The 19,886-nt window shown below is 42.9% G+C and overlaps 1 protein-coding gene across 1 annotated transcript in view; it reads right to left on the reverse strand.

Annotated features, from left to right (window-relative positions):
• Positions 1–4,032: 4,032 nt before the first annotated feature.
• Positions 4,033–19,886, reverse strand: part of cdh6 (cadherin 6) — an 81,347-nt gene continuing 65,493 nt past the window's right edge. Inside the window, exons 10-12 of the mRNA XM_020651788.3 lie at positions 14,086–14,203; positions 12,498–12,749; positions 4,033–8,333 (exon numbers count right to left, since the gene is read on the reverse strand). Of these exons, the coding sequence (XP_020507444.2) occupies positions 7,786–8,333; positions 12,498–12,749; positions 14,086–14,203 (918 nt within the window). The 3' untranslated portion in view covers positions 4,033–7,785. The remainder of the gene's footprint in view (positions 8,334–12,497; positions 12,750–14,085; positions 14,204–19,886) is intronic.

Consider the following 19,886-nt stretch of genomic DNA (forward strand, 5'->3'; position numbering starts at 1 on the left):
AAAAACAAGTAGCCTATATGTAAAGCTGATCATTTAGAATGACATTATTTTTTTTGTTTGGGCACTTGTAAGAGTGGTGCATAAACCACGAGGCTTCTTACTCTCTCTTTTATTGATAGTAAGAGCATCTCCCCTGAGTGGTCTGTCACCTCACCTGCTGTTATTAGGGTCGGACAGAGCGGAGTGCGTGATTGGTTGAGCAACAAAAAGAGAGAGGGGGCACTGAATGAGAGCGTAGCAGAGCAGGGATGTTGACAATCCTATGCTTACATTTCACATCATATAAGGGGCTACATTAAAAACTTTGTTAAAAGTAGAACCCTCCAGATCTTACAACTTGTTCTTAAGTGAGCGATGATCTTGGTTTTGTATTTGAGGTCTGAGATCTGATGCTCTCTGATATTATTCAATGTTTCTTTCACGTTCTCCCGGTTTTTGAACGGCTTTCCATTTCAAATACAAATATCTCTTAACATTACTGTTTGTTGTTTTTCAAATTACTGACAACGGTCCTTCAGATAGGGCGCTGAGCTCGCTGTGGAGTAGGGCGCAGAGCAAAAGGGAAAGGAACCATTGCGCCCAACGCCTGCTGAGGCAGGGCATGACGAACATTTGCTTGGAGGAAATATTAAAGAATAAAATGCTAAAAGTAGCATAATAATACAATGCAGGGCAGCGTGTTTTCCACAGCAAGAGAATGATTTGGAACAACAATAATTAATACAAATCAAAAGTAAAGAAAAAAATATTTTCTTGTTGCACTCAGTGAGTCTAACGAGACCATAGCTGTGGAAAAGACGACCGTTGGGTGACCTGACTTCAGACCACATTAGGGCACGTATAGCTTTCATTTGCAGAATCTGTTGTATTTTAAAGGTCCCATATTAGGCTTTTTCTGGTTTTATATGCTCTTTAGTGTGTTTTCCAAGTGTCCTGTGCATGTTTAGGCACATCTATGTGCAAAAATTCAAAGTCTGCGGAAACGCGGCTTCTCCTACCTCCTCCTGTTAGCTGTAGCATTAGCTGCATGTAACGCTCGGTTCTAGCCCCCTCGATAAAAATTTGTCAGTGTGACGTCTTGTCAGTGTGAGATCACTGATCTAAGCCCATTGGCACGTTGTGGCAAGTCCAGCAGCTCATGTTGAAATTTCCAAGAAGCGTGCTGAGCAACTGACCAATAATAACAGAGCGGATCGGCAGACCAATCAGAGCAGACTTGGCCCATGTGGGGTCTAACAGTGTGGGCTCAGCAGAGTGTAGCTGACGGACTCAGAGCATAGAGGGAGCAAGGAGGAGCAGTACATGAAAACAGACACTTTTTTCAAACTTTAGCTTTTGTGAACATACAAAAGTAGGTACATAGATTAAATATACGAACCCCAAAAAGGGCATAATATGGGCTCTTTAACATAACATGCAATAACATAAAACGTGCTGAAAATACAAAAACAAAAATACAACAAGAATGACACATATACATGAAACGACAGCGAAAGTAAAACTGTGCAGCGGTCCAGGCCTGGTGCTCAGTGGATCAGTTCCTTATAGAGAGGGGAGTGAAGGAGGCCAGGCTCTGAAGTCACACCGAGTCACAATAGATGGCTTTGTTTCTGAATGTGCAGCACGTTCTTGTAAATCATTAGGCCTTTCATTTCACACATTAGCGCTGGCCTTTTCCAGATAGTTTCAGGACATTCAGGACCTTTCACACATGCACCTCACAGGGAAAGATGGAGCCGGATGCCCTCCCACTACTGGAAATAAAACTCTGTTGAGGTGAGGAGGCGGGCCACATTGTGGAGCCTGCAGGAGAGAAGAGGAGTAAGGTGAGTGGATTGTAATGGTGACCGTTTTGGGTAAGTATCATAACATCATTTCTATGGATGTTTTAATCACTCATCAGTAGGAAACGTAATAAGGCAATATGATCAAATAAAGCAGAGAAATGTCACCACTCCACGTGAATGTTTCAGACGTAACTGCTTTGTTCAGGCATCTGCTTGACCCACGACTTGTCACAGTAAGTGTAGGGTCAGCTGCAGAAAGAGTCAGCTTGGAGTCGTCGGGGTTACAGATTAAGACAGCTGCACTTTCTGAATTGTGGTGCATATTAAAAAGGGGCTGAAGTTTGAAGTACATTATTCAGAACAAGAACCTCATCCTGACCCTTCAGCAGCACCAGAACCAGGAGCTCCTTGTGCCTTTTCGCCTGCTGAGACCGATGTGTCTCAACCCACATAGACTCCATCTATAATACATAAACCAAGCCACTTCTTCCCCAGCCTGCTGCGCCAAGAAAAGAAGAACACAACATGAACTCTTGTTAGTTTTTCTTTGTGTTGCTCCTCTTTTTTTTTAATACAAGACGACAACAAAGACCTCCTCTGATTGTCCGTCCTCCTGCAGCTTCTCTGATTCTGTGTGTGTGTGTGTGTGTGTGTCAATCCACGCCTTCAAGACGGACTGTCATACATTTTGGAGTCAATCTGTGTGTGCATTCTTCTGCATGTTTATGTGTGTGTATGCGTGTGTGTGTGTGTGTGTGTGTGTGTGTGTGTGTGTGTGTGTGTGTGTGTGTGTGTGTGTGTGTGTGTGTGTGTGTGTGTGTGTGTGTGTGTGTGTGTGTGTGTGTGTGTGTGTGTGTGTGTGTGTGTGTGTGTGTGTGTGTGTGTGCCTTACGCTCCGTGCAGGGTGCGTGGGCGGGGTTTGTGAGTTTGACAGGCATATTTTATCTACTTACACGACAGCCCCATTAAAGATTAACAGTGAAAAAAATATGAAGCACTAATGGAGGGACATGGTGTTCTCATCAGAAAGTTACAGCTGTCATCACTAATGCTGCCAGTGGCTAACCACACACACACACACACACACACACACACACACACACACACACACACACACACACACACACACACACACACACACACACACACACACACACACACACACACCCCTACAGTAACAGTGTCCTGAGTGTGCTGACAGATGGTGAAACAGAAAAGGAGCAGGGTTAGAGGTTTAAATTCTGTCCAGTCGTGTTAGTAAAACCCGTCCAGCTGCCCTCCATCATCTGTGGCGCACAGCGGCCCACAATGAATCTCTCACCAAACTTTCCCCACACTCAGTCTGAGTTCAGCCCAGAATAGAAAGTGTGAATCTTTTATCATGTTCCTTTTTATCTAACTATGTAGGTTATTTCTCTGTTTCAATTACTGACAGAAAAACATCGTCATGTGTGCTTAAATATTTATCTCAACTGGCCTATTTTTCACCAACATATTGTTAACAGTTTGTGTCATAAAGAGACAGAGAGGCATGTTTTTATCTTCAGCCATCAAATCTCAGGACACTGTGATAACCAGCCAGGAGTAACAGGGCCGGGTTTAAATAATGTGGGGCCCGGGGGCCAGAGAAGACTCGGTCTGGAGTTTCCTTCACTCTGTGTTGTTGTTCTGTGTTTAGTATATTAACTTACAGCCACAGAAAGCCAAACTGAGGACAGGTTTCTTACAATGAGATCCATCACCTGGTTAGCTGTGTCAGGTAGTTTCTGAGCATTCAAATATATTTGTTGTTTACTTGTTTTGGTGATTAAAACCTTTCCATTAAGCCGTTCATTTTGTGAAACTTTGTGAATGAGTCATCTTTATATAAAGTCTGTGAACATTTCTTTGACATTTCTTTTATGTAAGGAAGAATGTGTGACTTTTTGATCCAGTAGATGTCGCCCTTGAGCTCCAGCATGAAACCAAAACAAACTGCTGTCTGACACACCTCCAACCCCCCTCCTCAACCGCGTTTGCACGAAGGAGTTATGAATTAGAACGCACAATAATTAAGCAACATTAAGAGCAAGTGGTGGACAAAATGGTCATGTAAACACGGCTCTGACAACAACACAGCCAACGGGACTTGAGCTTCTCACTCATTGTAGACAGTCATGACTCAGAGACACATTTACACAGGATAGACTGGATTTAGCTTTGAGAGGAGACAACAGTCAATAAATAAATACATTTAAAAAAAGAATTCACTGTAAAAGTTTATTTTGACAAAATGAAACAACAGGAGAATACATCATGTACATCATGTACGGACGGCAGACTGTCCACAGTGTGTTTCACACCTCCAAAAATACGATATACAAAACAGTGAAGCTGGACGGTATTCTGATTTCATCCCCCTCCAAGGATGTCAAAGGTAAATATTTGGTACAAAAAGAAAGAGTTACAGAACAAAGAATAACGTAGAGATTTTAGATTCAAGCCTTCTGAGCAGCCTATCGAACACAGCTGGAAGATTTTACTGAAACCATGGAGACTCAGAGATCCACTGAGAAGAAGTCCTGATCCACTGGACGTGTTGTGGTGAGGTCGTCTCCAGAACCAGAGCAGAACTAGAATGACTGTTGGATGAAGATAAAAGTGTGAGCAGAAGCCTGAACTACCAAGCTGCAAACTCGACACCTTACCTGCTCCTGAACAGGTTATGTTTGAGATAGAAGCTGAACGCCTACTGGCCAATCAGATCTCTTTATCAAGGAGCCCTGACAGCTGATTGTAGGTGAGGAGGAGTGAGAGAGGCCTGTATGATTTTTAATATAAAATATGATCCTGAAAGACATTAAAGATGCGTTCATCAAATGAAGTGTACTTTTCTTTCAGTGAGGTTTGCTTATTCATTTTAAAAGCCCCATTGCTCTCTGCCGAGCCGCAGCTGAAATACATTACATCTCATACTGTCAGTTACACCACATGTGAGAACTCATGTTTTTTTAAACGTGAGTTTTTAGGTTTTATGTATTTATTGGAAAGACAGGACAGTGGATAGTGAACACATCCACACTTACTGTGGATCCCTCTGACCTAAGCTTTTTAGTCCCCATAAAAACAGTGCTGCTGCCTTCAGGTGCTCCAGCGGGATGGCATGGGCCCCTCTAGAAATCTGATTGGCCACCACCAAAAAATCCTCAACTGTGATTGGCTATTTGCCCTGTCAAAGGCAGGACTTATGTTAAAACCAACAATGATGTCTCTTTTGCAGAACACTGCTAGTTTTCTCTACATATCAACGTGCACATTTATTTGTTGTTTGTCCACAACATTTTAAATAAATACTCTGCACAACTGGTAAGTACGTTGTTTCCAAGGAGCACCTGAAGGCAGCATATGAGAACATCTAACATCTGACCTGTTTTTGTTACTGTTAACATTTAACTGAGTTTAGAGTCTGACATATGAATGTAGAGTCACTGTTCACCCTCACACACGTCTGGTTCTGGTTCTGGCTCCAACAGCTCCTCGCTCTTTGATACCAAATGTTTGTCTTCACCTAGTTGTAACTGTGTCTGTTTTTATTAATCATTATTTAGAGACTCTTCAATATTTGGCACAAATTAAACATTATAAATTCTTGAGTTTTGGTGACTTGACCTGCTGACAGCTCTGCTTTAAAGACTCCCTCTGAAGCAAATCCTCAACGACCACTCTTCATTTTACAATTGTCTCTATGATATCTGAATTTATATGTTGTTAAAATAAAAATACTGGAAGATGAAAGAATCATAAAACTTTGTGTGCATCCAGTAAAACTGCGTTGAACCACGTTTCTGACACAACATACACTTAATCAATAGCTAAAGTTCCAGAAATGAAGCCATGAATATACATATTTCTCTTTGTGTACAGCACAAAACAAAAACCTGAATCAACAGAAAGAATCAGTGCATTTTGCACGAGTTGTCCTTTTTTTTTTTTACTCTGTGTCCCGAAGAAGGCGATTATTTTTTATTTTTATTTTTTAAACCGAACAGCTCCTCTGGAATGGTTCTTTGTACAAGACAGCAAGAAAGACAAAAAGCAATCATGTGAGAGTCATTCGCCCCCTCAGGCGTCCACAGTTCAGCGTGAAGGGCAGCAGAAGGGCACTTAGTCAAAAAAAAAAAAAAAAAAAAAAAAAGTCTTTGCCACACACTTCACTGGAAATCTGCAGAAGCAAACGTGTGTGTGGTCCACCCAGGAAATTACAGAGCGGGCTCCAGTTACAAACACTTCCCTCCGGTCAGTAGAGCCACAGGAAACACTCTGCAGAACACTTATTTGGTCACCAAGGAGAGATTAAAGCAAAGCCTGAAGGTAGCAAAACTCCAACTCCCGATACAAAAAACACACAAAACTTGATTCAAAACTGCAGTTAGGCCTGACATGAGTCTGTAGGGGGGAGCTGAAGATCATTGTCCTCCATCTTTCTGTGCTGGTTGATTCACATTTCTACCTTCACTTGTTCCCATTTTGGAAAAGACTTTGAAAGAGAAGTCTTCAAATGATGACCTAAACCCAAATGGAGCAGAAACATTTGATAGAAGACAAAACAGGTGAAATGTGTTCAAGGTGCTGGACTCCCTTAAAAACAAGCCTTCATGCTGAGGTGGGACCGTTAGCTCTGGGTGTCACAGGTCGCTGTGTGTCTGATGTGCGTTACTCTTTGATTTAACCCTCAGCAGGAGATGATTTTGTGTCTGTGGCCGTCAGGGTCAGGGGTCGTTATAAAGTAATTCATTAGAGTATAGATCATTGTTGACGTCTCTCCTACATCTTGTCAGGTAGCTGTGTACCAGGTAAACCTCCGGTTGTGTGTAGATAGCTAACTCAACTAGCGAGAAGAGAGGACGACATTTACTTTGGGGAATTCTCCCTGTTGTGAATATTATTAAAAACAACATGGTGGTCAATTTATGAGTCTGTGTTGTATTGTTTTCATTCAATCAGCTGAGTCTGTGTGTTCAGATTGTTAAATATATCAATCAATCAATCTTTATTTTTATAGCGTCAACTCATAACAAGTGTTATCTCGAGACACTTTACAAAAAGCAGGTAAAAGACCTTACTTATTGTTATGTTACAAAGATCTTTAAAGTTTAGTGAGTCTGTTAGTCCTGTTCTGTCTGCAGATTTACAGATTATGGGCCTGAAACATTCAAAGGTGCAGGAGGCTACACAGCGTCCGGACAAAACAACCCGACGCTAAAGATGCAAAAAAAGGTTTGAATTGTCGGTAACATAAACATGTTACTTTCCTCTGTAATGCAGCAACATAATTTAACAGTGTTGACCATCTGTTCGTGAAACTTGACTGCTAGCTAACAGCTGACTGTCTGCAGAATATAAAGTGACTCTAACCAGTACTCTGTCTGACATACTGAAGGTTGGACTGTGAGTATTTTAACACCTGCCCGCTGTGTTCTGACACCACTAGAGGTACGCCTCACTGTTATGACCACCTTTACAAAAGCTGACCAAACTGCAACAGGTTGATGGTGCAGGCTAAAAGGATCCATGAATGTCGACGACACAGCGACACACATCTGTGACATCCTCCACAGTGCATCCTGACTGTGTTTTCAGGGATTCCTCACTTTGGACACTGTACACTGCTTCATTCTGTGTTTTTAAGCATCCACCTGGGTCTAACACAAACCGGTAAAGAGACTCAGGACCCAAAGCCATACAAGATCCCAGATCCTGTCCTGATTCACTGAGTCCATGTGGACACATGAAGACCTCTAACCGGTAAGCTTCTCTCATCCTTGTGCTGCGAGGGCGAGGGCCCTTGATCCTCCTATTGAAACAAATGAAATGAACCAGCACATCCCCCTGCTTCATCGTGTGTTGTCTGTGTTTTGTCTTAAAGCTGCTCAGCACCGTTCAGTAACGTGTGTGTGTGTGCTCGGCCCTGCAGTGATTCCGTCTCTGACGTGGAGGTGTGTGTGTGTGTGTGTGTGTGTTAGGAGAAGTCACTGTCCTCGGCCCCGTATAGATCAGCTAGTTTCCTGAACCTGGGCCCCCATTCACTCAGGTAGTGGTAGTCCTGCTCGGCTTCAGACGACACCGTCCCCAAGGAGCTCAGCGACTCCGCCACTGATCCCGCCCCCTCGTAGGCGTAGGTCGCCAGCGAGTCGTAAGGCGGCGCCGTCGGGTTACAGTCATTCTCCAGCACCCTCTGATTGATGAACTCTCGCACGTCCCCGTTGTCGCGCGTCGCCACGCTGACTGGCGGCATTATGAGGCTGCAGGCGGCGGGGGCGGGCCGGCGGTGCGGCGGGTACAGCAGGGTGTCAGAGGGGATGATGTCACGCCTCTGTTTGGCGGATTCCTCCAAGGCGGCGGCGGTGTCTGGGTGACGCAGGGCTCCGATGTCGAACGCCTGGGTGTCCTCCTCGCCGCCGCCCTCGTCGTTGTAGCTCACCACGTTGTCCCGGACGTCCTCCTTGGAGATGATGAGCGGTTCCTGCTTCCTCTGGCGCTTCAGAGCCGTGAACAGCACCACAATCACTGCAAGAGACGACAGCACAGAGACATGGCGTCAGACATTTAACAGCAAGCAACAAAGAGAGGTGATGAAGAGGTCAAAGGGCAGCCCATGTTGACGGTCCCATTATATTCACTCTGTTTGTTTAATGGTTTTAATGGAATTGAACACAAGTTAATGGCTCTCTGCCAGACACTGTCAGCTCAGTCAGATGATTTTAATTACAGCTGTGGAACATAAGCATGCTCTCGGGCTCCAGTACCTCACAAAGACTGTCAATAACATTGGTAACTCATTCAGAGGAGAGAGAAGCCAAGAAAACCGATTCTCTGTCAAACACAGAGTAGTGATAAGTGGTCACCTGTTGTAGGTGTCTCCTGCATCCTCTCTCCCTCTTGAGTAGCTTTAATTGGTTATGTATACCAACTCATTGTTGATGGAGCCACATGTATCGACCCATCCATTATCTATACCTGTAACTCCACAGAAAGGGAACCCGTCCGGCCGGGGAGTCCAATCAGATCCCTTCTTAAGCACTAACCACTGCACCACCTCACAGCCTTGATCTGGAGACACAGGTTCTTTAAGTGACTCTCTTGGAATTGATTACAACTCTTCAATTCATTTAGCAGACACTTTTTAGAGAGTAAGAACAACACCAGCAAGGATCTAGAGAGGAGGAGACAACGTCAGGAAGTGCAAACGATCAACTTTGAGTCCGACCAGACACACAGGTGCTGACAGGAAGTGACCACAAGTGCTGACAGGATTGAGAACATTGATGGCTGTTCTTGAAAGCTCTAATCAGTATAGAAACCATCTTAAATTGTTGTAATTAAACAAAAACCATCATCATCAATAATATCAAAACCACTATGTAAACCTAGAACATGTTCATAGGTATGAACATGAAGTATGACTTCATTATTCCCTCAAAAAGGTAGACAGCAGCTCAGCACGATGGTTGATTTTAAAATCCAGACCAACTTATGAGAACATAAGGGACTTCTTCTTTTAGTGTTGACATCTTCTGGTTGGATGATTGTGAAGAACTTGAGTTGTGTGTGTTTAGAGGGACCTTTATTGTAGCAGATTTTATCTTCAAAGCCAATCAGAAGATTGAGCTGTTTAAGGAGCATGTGACTGTTGAACGGCTGGAACTGTATTTCTGGTGTCGTATAAACGCATGAGGGTTGGGCACTTTGTGTACAGGACACTTCAGTAAAACACAGTCAGTCAGTCGGTCACTGAGGTGGGGATTGTACGACGTGTGAGAGAGTAGATTCAGGCGAGCGTATGGCAGACATGGCAGAAAAAGAGGGAGCAGAGTACTCTAAGCTTTAGTGCATCTAAAAGGTGAATTAGATGTGCGTCGAAGTGTGAAGAATAAACTTAAAGGGTGTAGCAGCTGATTCATGTTGTGTAAAAACATTTTCTACTGTAAAGACGAAGAAGTGAAGATATAAATCAGATCTCTGCTTTTACAAAGTTTGCATGGTTTACAGACTGAGGGGAATGTTAGTTGGAGGACAGAGAGGAGCCTTTGATTTCAGAGTGGACTCATCCATAAGAAATCATGCAGAACATTTGATTGGCTAAGCTCATGCAGGCCAGTTTGCATTTAAATCAAGAAGGAGCACAGTGGCAACAAGAAAGAGCAGAGGTGGAGCCGGGGTCACTGAACTGAGAGGAGCGATAATGGGAACACAGTAACACTGCAAATCAGAGCAAGAAAATGTCTGCAGAAGTAGGGGGAGAACATCAGATCATTACAGCTAGAGGGAGAGAGAGGCAAACATGTCGGGTGGAGGAGAGTCGAGGAGAGGCGGAGCAGGAATCCAATCATCATGTGATGGTTAACACAACACATTCATATGCATATCAGCTTGATTTAAATACTACAGCTGAAGGCTTTGTGATTATCATGTTCAGTGTAATTCATCTGATTTCTCTGCTGAACCAGAACAAGCTTCAGTGTATGCTCCTCTTTCTTTGTATGGAGACATGTGAAACTATAAGTTAGTTGTGATTTCACACTGTGTTGGAGTGTGATCACACCCACAGTGTTGTTTATGTCTGAGTATGTTGGTTAAAAAGTTTTCTCTCAGATATAACAGATTTTATACCAGTGGGTAGTATTTGAGGGTTCTTCACAGGAAACTGGAATGAACACCAGGGAGGGGAAGTCACTGCAAAGAGTGCAGACGGGTACACTAAACGTATCTTTAGTGTTTCTGTTATTCCAACCACGTCTTCACTAAACGTGCTATCAGGGAGATACAACATGGAGAAGCCATAGACTGTCTGCACACTTGTTATGAATTATGATTGATTGATTGAACACTCTGGATGAATAGAGTTTCAGATTTGAGCCAGCAGCAAGGACATAAAACCCTTTACAAGACGTGGGCTCTAATAAAACAAACCAGCACACACTGACAGGGAACTTACTGATATGGCTGGGTTAGTGTTAACTCTCTGTTTATGATTGAATTAACTGTTAGGCCTGTGTGAGAACAATGTAACACTATCAGTGCTGCGGCGGTATTTTGACATCTACTCCTAATTGGTGCATTTCTTTTGTTCAGCTTCCTTTGTATCTGAGTAAGACGGTCATGAGCTGTGACTACAGCTTCATCTAAAGAATCTGTGAAACTAGGACACTCCTTTAAATGATACATTTCTCTAAATACACGATTACGATCACAACATTCGTTTCTCCACTGTGTCATCGCTGCAACCATTTTGGCACACTAGCTCGGTGGTGAGGTTTGTTTGCTAAACTGAAGAATAATATCTCTGAATATTTCTGTTGAAAAATACTGCAGAAGCCATGAATGTGCGGCAGCATTTAGTAAGCAGAGTTTCTCTCTGCACACCCAGTGTCCCTGGTGTGTGTCAGCTAAGTCTGCAATGACTGCACTTTCACGGCCATAAATATGTATTCATTTTCCCCGCCGCCCACTGGACTGTGACCGCTGCCTGAATAAGAGGATAAGTGGGGATGTGGCGACAGATGAGATGCATTCATTTCCATACAGGCTCTGATTGTGACAAGCAGAGGCAGAGTTTCTGAACCAACAGTGTTTGACTTTACAGAAAACTAGACAGCATCATTACACAAGGCACACACCATTCAGGTTATCATCACACTCCTGTTATTATCATTCACTCAGCTCCAATAACCGCCACTCAGAGGACCTTTCCACATGTTTTAACATACAATGTTAATATGTTAACATACAGTCCATCTACAAATTAGTGATGGTTTGGGCATGCGCCCCCTCCAGACAAAAAACATGTTAAACCTAAATGATAGACATGAAGCTTGTATATTTATTTTCTAGTCTTCTGACTACTCAAAGCACTTTAACACCGCAGGTCACACCTACACATTCACACACTGATGGTAGAGGCTGCTGTGTAAAGAGTCCATCAGTATTAACTCATCCATTCATACACATTCACACACTGATGGTAGAGGCTGCTGTGTAAAGAGTCCATCAGTATTAACTCATCCATTCACACACTGATGGTAGAGGCTGCTGTGTAAAGAGCCCATCAGTATTAACTCATCCATTCATACACCACCAAGGAAGCAGCAGGAGCAACTTGGGGTTCAGTGTCTTGCCCAAGGACACATCAGACATGTTGCTTCAGGAGCTAGGGATTGAACCCCTGACCTTCCGATTGAGAGAAGACTGACTCTACCACTGAGCCACAGCCGCTCCAAAGATCACAAGTCCAATAAGCATGGTAGTCCTTCAGCATTCAGTAAAAATGGTTCCCTCTTCCAATCGAACAAGCTCACAAACTGAGATGTGCGTTAGGTATTATTATGAAGCTTTCAAAAAATAATTGGTTATTTTTCATGTATGATATTAAATTAATTAGGGAGCACATACATGACTGTAGCTCAGTGGGAGCGGGAGAGTCGGAAGTCTCTCAACCAAAAACGTTGGTAGTTCATTACCCAGCTTCTGCAGCAACATGTCAAAGTTTCCTCAGTGAAGAAACTGAACCCCGAAATGTTACGCTACACGGGCAGCGTGTGAATGGATTAGTGCTGGGTAGTTTAGCACTTTACAGAGTCTGCCACCAGTGTGTGAATGTGACATGTAGTAACGCCATGTACCACAGCATGTCTGATGTAGTACTGTAGTGTTTAATAATCATGATTCACTCACTGAGCAGAATGATGGCACACAGCAGGATGGCGATGAGAGCTCCAGTGCTGAGTCCAGGAGCGCTGCTCAGAGCCTCGGCGTTGCACACTTCCATGTTGCCTTCACGGTCACAGGTGCACACTCGCACGGTCAGGGTACCCGTGCTGCTCTGCATGGGGTAGTCTCCATCAGTGATCACCACAGGGACCAGGTAGACGCTCTGGTGGAGGCGGCTGTAGCTGCCTCTGCGTGTTAGGATGCCGGCTGTGTTATCTAGGCGGAGAAAGGTCAGTTAGAGTTTCATCTTAATTTATAATCCCATTAGGAGTCAAACAGACAACAAAGTCACAGTGCAGAAAAAAAGACCTCCAATAACTTTATTACGACCAACACTGCTGAACCAGGACAACACCTGCAAAATGTTTTTCATTCAAATTCAAGAGTTATATATCGAACAAGTTTTTGTTCTTAATATTGGTTGCCGACCAATGAGAGCTCTTGTACTATCGGGATTTCCTGCATGGGTGAGGCCTTATTCAATAGACTGGGACCAAACAGAGATACCATACATGTGATTCATTAAAAAACTATATAAAGAGACTAAATAGTTGTTACAATAAGAAAACAACATTAATACATTTCCTGTTAGAATCAACGAGCTGTTCAGGTCTTGGTAGGTCAAGCACAATGGCAATGTTTTTTTTTTTTTTTCTGGTTTTGATGCTAAACTAAGCTAACCCACTGTAATCCAAAGTTTACACATCTTTCTTCTTAAATTGCTCTTTGCCAGAAGTAAATGTTAAATGGACTTGAGCTTATATAGCACTTTTCTAGTCTTCCGACAACTCAAAGCGCTTTTAAACCACATGTCACACCCACCCATTCACACACTGATGGTAGTGATCGCTATGTAGTATCATCCATCAGAAGTAACTAATCCCATTCATACACCACCACTGAAGCAGCAGGAGCAACTTGGGGTTAAATGTCTTGCCCAAGGACACATCGGACATGTTGCCCAGCTGGGGAATGAACCCTCGACCTTCCAGTTGAGAGGTGACGACTCTACTAACTGAGACACAGCCGCCCCCAGAAGAAGTCCCAGTAGACTGTCTTTAATATGGACTTAAAGCAACAATATGTAGCTTTTCCACCTTAAAAAGTCGATCTCATGGTAAAATGACGTCCACAGAGGAAGAGGACGGATGAAGCTTAGAAGAGAAAAAGAGAGTGTGACCGAGCAAGAAGCCGGACTAGAGGAAACACCAGCATCTACACGTTTGTTTTTACGACTGTGCAGTTACTCAGAGACCCTCCATGAGCACCACACTGCAGCAAACCTTATTCCTCCATAATGTAACTAAAAGTTGAACTATACACTTTGTACCAATCATATCAATATAAGATAGATCATGAGTGTCAGAGTTTATGAAATGACATTAACGCTGTTATGTGGGGTAAACAGAGGGGTTACAGGTGTTCGGCAGACGCCAGGCCTGGCTTTTCCACCATTTTTATATTTGCATTAATTTCTGTTAAAGATAAAGATGCAATAAGTCAAATAATCTACAGACATCTGTTTGCGTCCGCCTGTGCAAGTGAAGCTTACCTCCGTTGTCTCGGACGGTGAAGTTGCTGCGCTGCGTCCCCTCAGGAGCCAGGCTGAAGAAGAACTTGTGTCCCGATGAAGGCTCATCTGCATCCACTGCACTCACTGTCTGGATCCTCTGTGAGACACGCACACACACGAACATCAACATCTTCAATCAATGACACACACACACAGTAAATGATAAATGGACTTGAGCTTGTAAAGTGCTTTTCTAGTCTTCTGACTACTCAAAGCGTTTTTACACCACATGTCACACCTACACATTCACACACTGATGGTAGTGATGATCACTATGTAGTATCATCAATCAGAAGTAACTAATCCCATTCATACACCACCACTGAAGCAGTGGGAGCAATTCAGGGTTAAGTGTCTTGCCCAAGGACACATTGGACATGTTGCCCAGCTGGGGATTGAACCCTCGATCTTCCGGTTGAGAGAAAGCTGCTCTACTTGAGCATGTCTGCACAGAGACAGGTAAGTCTGTGCACTGAACACAAACGTTTTGATGTTAAAAAGATTTGAAAGAAGTGGTGAAGTTTTTAGGAGAAGCAGCAGTGAGTGAATTTCAGTGAAAGGACAGGTGTCAAACAGACTCTGAACAAACAGAAATCTGAACAAACAGAAGAACAGAAAACTTTTGATTTAAGACAAAACTCAAGTTTAAGAGCTTCAGAGTAAATCCAAATGTTTGTATCACAAAGTGACCTGAACAGAAATAAATTATTTCCTCTACTTAAAGTATCTTTTGTTTGTTTGAACACGTCTTCAGCTTCTTCTGTTTCAATTCATAAAAACATACAAACTATCGTTAAGATGATTGCAGCCATGGAGCCAAAGTCAAGGTTCAAAACTCAAATGCTCAGAGTAAATCCATCGCATGTGAAACTTCTGTTTAATGTAATAGTTTGAAATGTCCTCATGCAAATGTTTCAGACATGAGATATACCTTCTGACTCATGTTTATGATATGTTTAAGGGATTGCATAAAGTCTTGAACAAAAAGTTGAAAAGTAATTATCAGAATGATCTCGAAAAAGTAATCAACAATGTTGAGCGATGAATTAAAAGACTAGTTTAAAGTTCTGATTAGTAGATTTCAGTGTTTGAATTGTTTTAGATTCTCCAAGGTAGTGTTACCTCAAAACTGAGCTTAATGTTACTCTTCTTTACACGCCTCGACTCATTTTAAAAAGTGATTATTTGAACCTGTAGATAAGTTTGTCAAAGACTTGGGATCATTTCTTTCTGTTAAAGTCATCCAGCATGTATTCAGGATGAGTTATTTAAAGCTCAGATGATGATGTTCTCTTCTGATAACACTGCTGTTAATCAACACGTTCCTCTCTGCTGTTGTTTTAAAACAGAAAGCTGTTTTAACACCACCACTGGCTGCAGGAAATGTTTTCATGGTGACATTTTGTGTTTCTTTTCTCTCACCTGACAAAACACTCTTGTAAAAAGGTCTGAGGATGGTGACAGTGTACACTCTAACAAGTGTTTGAATCACACGTGCGTGTTTATTAGTGTTTCAGACTCTGTGTTCATTTGTCACTATACCGTCGGTATCGACTGAAGTTCAGTGAACTCATGCCGAGCACAGCTTCTCTTTACTCCATGCTACAAACTTTAGCAGCTAACACTCAGATGTAGGACGGGGAGCTGCAACAACAATCTGCAAAAGTTCAACAGTGCAAGACGTCATGCAGAAATGACCTCAAAAGAAAAGTATATACAAATTAACATCTACTTCGGTTTCTGTCCATTCCTCCCTCTCTTTCAATACTAGCCGGTCAGATGTAGTCCATTAGTTGAAACCACTTCTACTTCTGTCTTTAGATGTCTCTCCAGCTCTTATGGTCTTGAACCTTTCTGTATATGCTGCGGAGCTTCTTGCATTTCTTCCAGCACTGCAGCCATCTTTTTGTGAAACAAGCTGGAACAGTTCTGCACAGCACTGTCCAGTTCCCCCTCTGCACCTCCTCTTCTCTAATTATACCCAGGAAGGTCTGCATCTCCCCGAGGTCGTCCATGGTGCAGTGCTATGCGCTGACATTCTTCTCAAACCCCCCCCCCCCCAAGAAAAACAGCCTTCAAACTAGTCTCGATGAAATCCAGGGGACATTTAAACATAGTTTGTGTCCTTTATTACCCCTGTTGCACAGGAAGGGGTGATTCTTTTGACAGATATACGGCCTGCAGTGTGTGTAGCGCCGCCTTTAAGGGGTTGGATCAGTACGCTTGGGACCCCAACAAGAGGGTAAAAAAGGAGGATGGTAGGGATCGGTTCTTTTGCCACCATTCACAACTTATAAAGATTTATTTTGGGGCTTTTTGTGCTTTTATTAGAGAGACAGTGTATAGAGTTGGAAATCAGGGGGAGGGGGGGGGGAGAGAGAGAGCGAGAGCGAGAGCGAGAGAGAGGAGTGACATGCGGGGAAAGGAGCCACAGGTGGGATTCGAACCTGGGCTGCCCGCTTGAAGTTCTACAGCCTCCATACATGTGCGCTCTAACCAATGCGCCCCATCATTCTCAACTTTCGACAGTGGAAACGCCAATGAATGTGTACTGTACCAAACGGAAGTGCCTGGTGGAAACAGTCACTGAACAGGAAGTAGTGTGAACCATTCAGTTTTCTTTTAAGCTCATTGTTTTGGTTTCATTGCCCACAATCTCAGCTCTCCACTTTGTTTCCAGTAGCAACAAGTTAACGATCATTGGGTTAAAAAAAGAACATGTTACAGTTTCTGTCTCTCAGCATAAAACACAAGAGGAGCAAGCTCCCAGCATTAAGCAGCTGAAGATATCAGGATGAGAGAGACGCTCCACATGAATGCTAATGTGGTTCTCTGTCTGCAGAGTGAGAGGCATTTGTCGTCTGTCAAAGTTTCAACATTGAAAAATCAATACAAGCAGCTTCACAATAGAGATGAACTCATATGAATACAGTGCAGGAGCAGCTCTGTAAGCAGCTCTCCGCTGGTGTCAGAACATCTCTAACTTTATAACCAGTCTTATTTAATTGAACACACACACGATATCCATTGAACAAATACTGATGATTACCATTGATGGACAGATGAAAGGGCAGAGGAATTAAAGGATGAAGGGATGACAGGGACGTGAGCACAGCGATGGTAGAGAGCCACCATGCTGAACAATGCGTGTGTTATATTTAACCTGTTACATGATAACACACACAAATTTCTCTTCTAATTCCATTAGTTGTTGCATGAGATGAGATGCATGATATATTTGTGTTTGTGTAAAGCCTTATTTACAATCTTCCATGTGTGAAAGCTGCCGTCAGCGTCCATGACAGATTAGCTTTCAGCCTCAAAGAAGAGAGAGAGAGAGAGCGGTCTCAGGGCACTCAGCCAATCAGCTGCAGGACTGACTGTGTGTGTGTGTATGGCATGTATGAATTCATAAGCCCCGTGTGTCTTAATCCCATTAGATGCATCCCGTACAGTACAGTATGTGATGAATCACATCAAATGGTTTTACAGGATATTATAATTGCTCCCAGTAGGTTTTCAGGTGATCACAGTCCTGAATCAGATATTACACATATTTAACAACCGCCAAGTTTTATTTTGCAGTTGGAAAGTTAAATCTATGAATCCTGATACACCTTGACTTGGCTTGAAATGTTGGCTACACTGCTCCACACAAGGAGCTTCTGATCCACCTCTGCCTTGATCAAATAGTTTGTGTTTGGTTGTTTTGCGTAAAGGAAAAATCAAGACACACACACCCCTAAGTGGGTAATGGATAAAAAAAAAAAAAAAAAAAAAAAAAAGTGGTATAAAGATGCAAAAAAAGATCTGCAGATTCGTCAGACTGAGGAAGAGCATGTTGGCTTGAAACGTCACACGTTAATAAAATCCTTTAAATAGGAGCTCCTCAGTGGGCTGATCGGTATTTTGTTTAACACAAATGTTGTGTTGGAGCTGGATTCATAATAACAAAGAAACTAACCGCTGGTGTTGGTTAAATGATGTTTAATAAAAAGGTCTCTCTCAGTAGGAATCTCTGACCTCTGTGTACCTTTAATTTAGACTCCAACAAATGTCAAATATATCCGTCTATGGTTAAAACAGCAGAATGGATATTTCAGGTTTAAACAATGTCAGCAGACATATTGGCCTACATTCACAAATCTCAGTTTAAGGGTCAGTGTGCTACTAATGTTTGATTCCGTGCAAATACTGTTGTTGTTTTTTTTCACAACAGGAGATTACCAGCTGACTTTAGCCCCCTGCTCTCAGCGAGTCCCGTAAGTGATTCATAAAACCGCATCAGTGCACAATGACTACAGCACAGGACCACCTGCTCGGGGCGGACACACAGCTGCTTCTAATCCTGCAGCGCAGGTTGTTCAAGTTCAGTGTGGCATGTTGAAAAAACATCTCAGGAAACAGCAGTCTACCTCTGAGTGGACTAAAATAAATTAAACTTTGAGTGGAGGACGTTTGATCAGGTTGATCATGACTTATAGACGCCGTAGCGATGGTTCAGAACTATAACATGTGGTGAATAAACGTAGAGTCCCTGAAGTCCCAAATTAAAAATCATGTTATGTTCTAAGGAAACAAGATGCTTACTTGTTTCCCCCAACTACGGCCCCATGTCCACCTAGCGCTTTTCCGCTGAGAATAAAAGCGCTGCACATCCCTTCTGTCTCTATGACAACAGCTGCTGTATGACAGACACGGCTCTGATGCAAACTGCACGTTTTGTGTTGGAGGTCATTTTTTCAGACACGGAGCAAAGAGGTTGTGCGTACAGGACCCAATTTTGTAGGGGGGCAAAATTCCGTGACTATTGTATACTTTGAAAAGAGCGCCGATGACTTCAACACCGCCTTTCTGAAAAGTTGAAATATTTTAAACTCCAAATGCTCAGAGTCGTACTGTTGTCCGGGCGATCGCCTGCTGCTGCAAACGCTCTCTCATCATTGTTTCAATTGAAAAAAGACAGTGGCACTCCTGAGTGACGTCAGCCATCTGTTCCTGCAGGGGGCGCCGGAGGCTCATCAGCAGCAGCCGCCATGCTGGAAATGCTGTCTCAGTCAGGCTGAGAGCTGGAGCTGAGGCGGGTTTTAAACCTCCTGACAAACCATTACACCGCGCCCACCTGTCAATCAGGTCAGCTACACTCCTCACTATGGAAAACAAGTATCGCTGTCAAAATCAAAACAGAGCTGTTTTAAAAAAATAAAAAAATAAAAAAATAAATCACCCCCCTACAGTGTGTGCCCGTGACGACAATAACTAATCAGACCTATTTGTTTTTTGTACCAGGCTGTAAACATGTTAATTTATGTTGTAAAAACTGCTTTTTTGGTTGTGGTGTGTATGTGACTTCCTGTGTTCCTGCAGCCAGCCTCTAATGGACACTCGACTAACTGCAGGATTTTGCACTTCTGCATGGCTTTATTTTTCTAGACTAGAGGTTGCTGCCTTGAGGACAATTGACCTATCTCCTGATAATTATTTTGTGTGCATAAAATAAAAAAAAACACTATGTGGCTTCACGGGCTCCATAGTCAAACATTTAACATCAAAAATAAATAAAAGCATGTAGTCTTCATCTCAAGCAGGAGTTGAAGACTTCTGTGACTGAATAATAAAACATCAAAAATACAAACTGACCCCGTTTGCAGCGGGCTCTTTTCTTTGTTCAAAGAAGAAAGGGGACAAGAGACCCCGCTGCGTGTTTGGAACGACCTCCTTCTCAAATCTTGAACATCTCGGCCAACTCGGGTAGAACTTTCAAATAATTCCAACAAAGT

This window comes from Labrus bergylta, chromosome 4 (genome assembly GCF_963930695.1).
Source record: "Labrus bergylta chromosome 4, fLabBer1.1, whole genome shotgun sequence".
NCBI classification, from domain to species: Eukaryota; Metazoa; Chordata; class Actinopteri; order Labriformes; family Labridae; genus Labrus; species Labrus bergylta.